This window comes from Puccinia triticina, chromosome 15A (genome assembly GCF_026914185.1).
Source record: "Puccinia triticina chromosome 15A, complete sequence".
NCBI classification, from domain to species: Eukaryota; Fungi; Basidiomycota; class Pucciniomycetes; order Pucciniales; family Pucciniaceae; genus Puccinia; species Puccinia triticina.
Window position 1 is genome coordinate 4,887,399 of NC_070572.1, and position 7,205 is coordinate 4,894,603.

At 45.2% G+C, this 7,205-nt stretch overlaps 1 protein-coding gene across 1 annotated transcript; it reads right to left on the reverse strand.

Moving 5' to 3' along the window:
- Positions 1-4,071: 4,071 nt before the first annotated feature.
- Positions 4,072-6,888, reverse strand: PtA15_15A486 (uncharacterized protein; the record flags this gene model as incomplete). The annotated part of the gene is made up of 7 exons (XM_053163695.1): positions 4,072-4,074; positions 4,145-4,407; positions 5,642-5,672; positions 5,736-5,963; positions 6,029-6,253; positions 6,323-6,451; positions 6,877-6,888. The coding sequence occupies 7 exons, from the start codon at positions 6,886-6,888 to the stop codon at positions 4,072-4,074; spliced, it is 891 nt and encodes a 296-aa protein (XP_053027645.1).
- Between the last annotated feature and the right edge of the window lie 317 nt (positions 6,889-7,205).

Consider the following 7,205-nt stretch of genomic DNA (forward strand, 5'->3'; position numbering starts at 1 on the left):
TGTTTAAAAAGAAACCAAATCAGCATTTTTTATAACTACCGGCGTTCAAATAGGGAATAACTTGCTTCAGCTAGTCAAACGAGTTATATCTCGAGCGCCGGGTTTCTTAGACTGGCTCAAATACTTTTTCTTAAAATACCTTGGAAAAACGGCAAAACAAACAAAAATATATCTCTTCAAACTCTTATCAAACAAAAAGAATATCCTCATCATTTTTCTTACTCTAATAAAAATCCTTAGTAACCGGAAGAAGAACTCACCATCTAAATCTAAATTATCTGAAAAATCTATCATCCTTGAATCAATCCCTTCCATCAACACCTCAAGAAGAGAACCAACCAGACAAGCCACACAACAAACTATCGGATCCCTACTATCTAATGGCTTAGGATCCCTGTTTCAAAGCAAGTTATGTCAGAGCTGGAGGGACGGAAGCTTGTGGTGCATGACAAAGTATAAACCTGTAGCAAAGAAAATCAGACCAATCAATCAACCAATTCCACCTCTTCAAAGACCACCGCTATCACGATATCCCTACCAAACACCTCTTACGCTTCATCCACCGGACTTTAAGCCTACCGCTAGGATTACGGAAGAACGCTTGAAGGTAGTAAATTTTGGACCCAACGGATGGCTGTGGGAGGAGGAATTAAAATTATTCAAGCATTTAATTGTGCTTCGAGAAAAAGCTGTGGCCTTCACGCCGGAGGAAAGAGGACTCTTGAAACATTCATATGGTTTACCCTATGTCATACTGGTAATTGATCATGTACCATGGCAGAAGAAACCAATTCCAATCCCAGCAGCAATCAAAGACGAATATGTGGAGCAAGTACGGGAACAGGTACGGAATAAACTCTACGAGCAATCAACATCAAGTTACTCTAGTCTGGTTTTCTGCGTACTCAAACATGACGGGAAGCTAAGGATAGTTCACGACTTACAAGAAATGAATAAGGTACCCATCAAAGACGCAGGACTACCGCCTGCAACAGAAGAGTTTGTTGAATCCTTTGCCGGACGAGCCTGTTATGGATTGGGCGACATTATGGGTGGATACGACGAAAGGGAATTGGCCCCGGAATCAAGACCTCTCACCACCTTCAATACCCCACTAGGAAGATTTCAACTCACCAGACTTCCGCAGGGCGCAACTAATTCAGTAGCAGTATATCAAGCAAAAATGATGTGGATTCTTCAGGATGAAATACCCGACCACGTAGGCGTATTTATCAACGATGGCGGTATAAAAGGGCCGAGTTCCACATACAATGATGAAGTTCTAGAAAAGAATCCAGGAATCCAACATTTTATCTGGGAATACGCTCAAACACTGGAAAGAATATTATTCCGAATTGAAGAAGCGGGACTCACTATCTCAGGAAAAAAGTTTGCATGCTGTGTACCTGCCTTGGATATTGTGGGTCATGTGGTCTGCAAAGAAGGACGAAGGGTTTCGGATCAGAAAAAGAATAAGATAACGACATGGCCATCTCCCAATAACGTCACGGAACTCCGAGGCTTCATGGGAATTGTAACTTACGTCAGGATTTTCGTCAAGAATCTGTCCGAAATAGCTGCTCCACTCCGAAGGCTGACACGAAAGGACGTAGAATGGCTCTGGGACAAAAGCTGTGACAATGCCTTCAATCAGCTAAAAGAGATAATTGGAGAAGATATCACCCTGAAGAATCTTGATTATTCAAAAGACGCAGGGCTTATTTTTTTAGCAGTGGGCTCCAGTTTCATTGCGGCCGGTGCAGTACTTTCACAACAGGAGCTTGAGACTGGATTAAATCAACCAGTATTATACGAATCGATTGTGTTTTCGCCGGTTGAGTCAAAATATTCGCAGCCTAAACTGGAACTCTGTAGGGTGGCACGAATCCTGAAGAAACTACAAACACTCTTATGGGGTCAACATTTCGAACTCCAAGTGGACGCGAAGTCTTTAATTCAGATGATCAACTCGCCTTCACTTCCCAATGCCCCCATGACAAGATGGGTAGCATTCATCCAACTTTTTTCGTTTGAAATGGTGCACAAGCCAGGGAAAACATTCACAATGCCAGACGCCTTGTCCAGACGCCCAATAAGTGACGAAGAGGAAAAATTTTACAACAATACGGAAGACTTTGACAAGGAGGAACCCCTGATCAAAGCCTGCTCACGGTATAACATAATTTCAGCTGCAACGGAACTATTGGAGTGGGAGGCTTCTGGTTTCTGAACAGACCTCAAATATTATCTACAAAAACTGCTGAGACCTTGTTCTATGGATCCGGAGGACTTTTGGAAACTTAAACAAAAATCAGTTAACTATTTTATCCAGAATGGACGACTCATGAGAAGACACTCACCCATGCCGCAACTAGTGATTTCCAAGATATCCTACCAGAGCAAGCTATTACGGATAGTACACAAAGATCTTGGACACCAAGGGCTTGAGGAAACATACCAACAATTAGTCTGCCGATTTTGGTGGCCAAGTTTGAAGAAAAAAGTCAAGTTATGGGTACATAGCTGCGAACCTTGTCAAAAAAGGGACCCACTAGTTCCCCGAGAAATACGGCACCCCACAGGAGAAAGCAGCTTATTCGGACGAGTAGCTTTGGACGTCTGTCATATCAAAGCTGGACGGTACAAGTACTTACTAGTGGCACGGGATGATTTGTCCGGATGGGTCGAAGCAGCTCCTCTGGTAAAACTGACAGCTGCAACCATTGGAAAATTTCTCCTTGAAGATTGGGTCTATCGGTACGGCGTAATCAAAACGGTAACGGCAGACAATGTACCAGAATTCAAGAATGAATTTATCAAAGCAGTCGAAAAGATTGGAGCAGTATTCAAGCCGCCCACACCTTATTATCCTGAAGCCAATGGTATGATTGAACGAGGACACCGACCCATTAAAGACACCCTGATCAAGATGTGTGGAGAATCTGGGGGGAAATGGAGGGAGTATCTGCCTTTAGTCCTCTTTGCTGACAGAATTTCAACAAAACGCACAACGGGATATTCACCTTACGAGCTGGTGTTTGGCCAGAAAGCGGTTCTGCCGGTTGACTTGGAAATGGATACTTATCTAGGAATTGATTGGACTGAAGTCAGCACCACGGAACAACTTTTGGAGGCAAGGACTATGCAACTGGAACGTTGAGAAGAAATTCTAGGAATAGCTCACAAAAAGTTGATGAAGGTCAGAAATTCATCTGTTAGATACTGGGATCGACAAATGGCTGCAAGACTTCGAAAACCGTTAGACTCAGGAGAGTTGGTGTTGGTCTACAATAAAAGCTTGGAAGATCAATGGGGAAAACTCTTTGCAAATCGATGGAACGGACTGTTTAGGGTTAAGAAACAATTGCCAAAGGGGTCTTACATTTTGGAAGAGCTTGACGGTGTCGAACTGAAGAGGGCCTATGCAGCCTCCCACATCAAACGATTTTATCCTTGCGGACGTAGCCTGGCGGATATACAGCAAGATGAAGACCCTGGACAAGGAGAAGAAAGCGGGGATGATGATTCTAGTAACTCTTCCGGCGATGGCGTATCAGATACCTCAAGCTAGTCTTACTTCCTGGATATGAGACTAAACTGTTCAATCATACCAAATATCACTCATTTTTTTAAGTTAGGGGAGGATACTCACACTCTTTTGATCAGTCATTCTTTATAGATCTGTCCTTCTCCTACCCATTGGTTTATCAGTCAAGAGTTAAGGACATCCCTGGCAAACACGCTTACTCCTCTTCACAATTTTTTTTTTTTCTCTTCTCTCAAGTTTCTTCTCTCTGGTGGAAGGTTGGGGACAACCTGTCTAAGTTGGGGGAGGGGGTCTGGGAGGTTCAATCAATTTCTCAAGGACGCAAAAATTCAAGCCTAAAACAGTCAAAAAAAAAATAATAAAAAAACATAAAAATAAAAAAAATAAAAATGAAAAAATAAAATAAAATAAAAATAAAACTAATTATCTTTTTTTTAGTGTTATGGTAGCATAAGTTTTTTTTTGGATCCACTCCACTTTTATCGGTCAGGTCTTAAGTAAGCTGGAAGGAAATTTGGGAGCAATCACTAAAAGCAAGGCAGCAAGATCAGCAAAACAAATCAAATATAATCAGACAAAACCCAAGAGGGGACTTACAAAAGACTGGGTGGCCACAATCTGGAAAACCTCGACGTAGTGTTTGAATAAGGCGACGCTGGTAGGCATCAAGAGCTCATTGACCAAGCGGTTTCCGCGGCAGTAGAAGACAAAACTGGTGATAAAATTCTCATAGAGATAGGTTACCTTGTCGGAGTGCACATTGGGGATAGCCACACCCCGGTACTCGGTCGGACAAAGAAGAACTTGGATATCGGCATCAGATAGGGACGGGTAGTCCGCAATCGGTACAGGAGCAAGTTCTAGCGGGGACGGAGACCGCATTGGAGAGTCAGCATCAGTGGACTCAGCGGCGTCGGCGGCAGGTTTGGATTCCGCAACCCCCTCAGAGGGGTCAACTTCAATGTCCTGAGGGAACGTTGTGGTGATCCAGATCTGTGGCGCGCAACAAAACTGCCAAAACCTCAACTCACAGCCTACAATACTAGCATATGATAGAATATTATTAGAGAAATAGATTCTAAATACAAACTTAACCCTAGTCACTCACTTCAACTACCCAGCTAGCTCTTTTAGTTTAGAAGTTAGTTACAATTATAGGTTTAGTACAGGCCATACCCAGGTGGAAATTCATATAAATCATAAAAGGCATGCATATATAGATGAGTATAGTTAGATTTACTAGTTAGGCAGGTCTCCACTATTGGCTACAGATCACCTCACGCAACCTGCGCGTTGGAAACTGCATTGACTAGGCCTCCACTCAACAACTCAACAGATTTGCACGGACCTTACATCGATGCATGCGGTCAGAAAGCCTCCACTTTGGCATTGCAACCAACCTAGGTGGACTTTGCCTTAAAAAGTACAAATCACACATGGTCATGCGGAACATCAGTTTAAGTTATGCACCCCTGGCAGAAGGCAGTGCAATCCACAGGGTCACCACCAGCAGAAATGCCTCAAGTGCAGCCCTCACCATCAAAAATAACTCAGAAAAGAATATATAAGGAGGCCCTCCTCCCACCATTTTTCCATCATCACCCAGGCACCCCAGCTCAGTGGTCACCAGTCATCATTTTTGCCATCATCACGGAAGACACAGTCATCATACATTAACATAGAAATCCCATACCACACTCCATCATCATTTCCCTCTGCTGAAACCATTAAAAACCCAACAAAACATATTCTCACTTGATTATATTCTTTTGCCCATCTTACCATATAGAGGTTGTATACGCACCTTGTACTTGTTAAAACTGATCTAGGTCTGATAGAGACTACTACATACAAGTTTTCTCCATCATAAAGTCACGCCACAACAATAAATAAATTTGTTGTCAGAATTCTGTGTAGTATAATAGAGGGGCAGGTCTTTCAAACCACCCGTAACAGTAGTATTACTTAGCTGGAATATCATATTGTTATTTCCCCCTCAAAGGACTGCCAACCCATCCCAAAGGAGTTCTCACAACGTCTCAGGCGTGGCTGGGTGATCCGCTGTCGTCCAGGCGGGAAGATCCACCCACTCACGGTCGGTTCGGACCGGATCAGGAGGAGGGACCTACACAAAAGAGTGTCAGCAATCAATCGACGACTCAAGTTGAACAATAAGAATGAAACTCACCCCAGTACCCCAAACAAACGGCGGATCGTTATTGGCGGGAGCGGAAGCACCATCATCTTGAGGGCCCAACCCAGGAGGGTATGCCAAGCCACCGGTATCCGACTTGCACGCGGAAGAATCAACTCCCGGGCCTTGAGGACTCAAGGAAGGGGATGTAATATTGGACGGACGGGGGGCAGCGGGAAGGGGCCAGTCGCCATGGATGACCATCCGACTGCTGGTCATCATCTAAACACCCGCACAAACGACTCAGTAATGACAAAAAAGAACAATTCTGAATCTACATTACTTACTGGAGAGCCCTGTTCAGCAGGGCGGTACACAGGAGAGGTACCACTCGGCGCCCAGCCGGCTTCAAGGCGCTGGTAGGCAGGCGAAGCGGGGGCTGCCCCTCCAGGGGTTGGCGCCAGTTGGAAACGGGGGTGTAAACCCACAAAACCCGGGGGTACCCTCGACGGGCTCGGACTCGGGGTTTCAAAAGCTGACGGGGTCGGGGAAGCAGGTCTATTGCCCAGGAGCTTCGGATTGGATATACAAATCAACATCTATCCGACAGATCGGATCAGATAAGAAGAAAAGAAACTTACTTCGTTTACTTGCAATACGGCAAACGGATTGACCACAAAGGGACAATTGGAATCTGCTCCCTGATATTGAGAACCGCGGCCACGGCGGGCTCTTGCGTGGATGGATTGCTCGAAACCGTCCAAACGAGTCTGCGACCAACAAAGCCACAATGGGCTAATTCTGCAAGCCCGGTAAACGGGCTGATCCAGAATAATAATAGGATTATGAATTGAGGAACCCGCCTATCAAACAAATAGCGTGAGACTTGGAAGGAAACTAAAAGATACGAGTCAAGAAGAAAATGCACTCGCAATGCGGCCCCCGCGGAGGAAGCTTGACAACAAATAGGATAGGGCGCTGGGGAATAATAGGTTCTATAAGTCAAGGAGACCGGCATGGTAGAGGAAGACTAGCTAGTATAAGGTGGTAGGCTACTGTTGAAGGGAGGAGCGAGTGAAGAACAGAGGAGGGGCTGGGAAGAGGCCTCTTTTATAGCTTCTCAGTCCCTCAGGGAGACCACTTACTTGAATTATTCAACACAAAAACTCAGCACCTTTTTCCAGAAGGGACCCACGGCGAAGGCCATCGTACGAGGACCAACCTTAGATCGGGCCGAATTGAACAAATTGCGGGGCAAGCTTGAGGACGTTCAGCTTGAACGATAGCGTTGGTGGCGGCGAGGTGAGATCTGACAGCTGCAGGCCTACATCAGGATGGACGGTTATGTGACCCGTCAGTACGGTACTCGAAGAACAATCAATTCAACCAATCGTTTGCCCTCCACTAGTAGAGGGGGAGGGAGTACTCACCCAAATCACAAAAGAGTCGGAATCCGTCCAAGAAAAGCGGCGGGCAAGCGTTGGCGGTGATCCTTGGCGGCAGGGCTAGAGAAGGTCGGCGGCA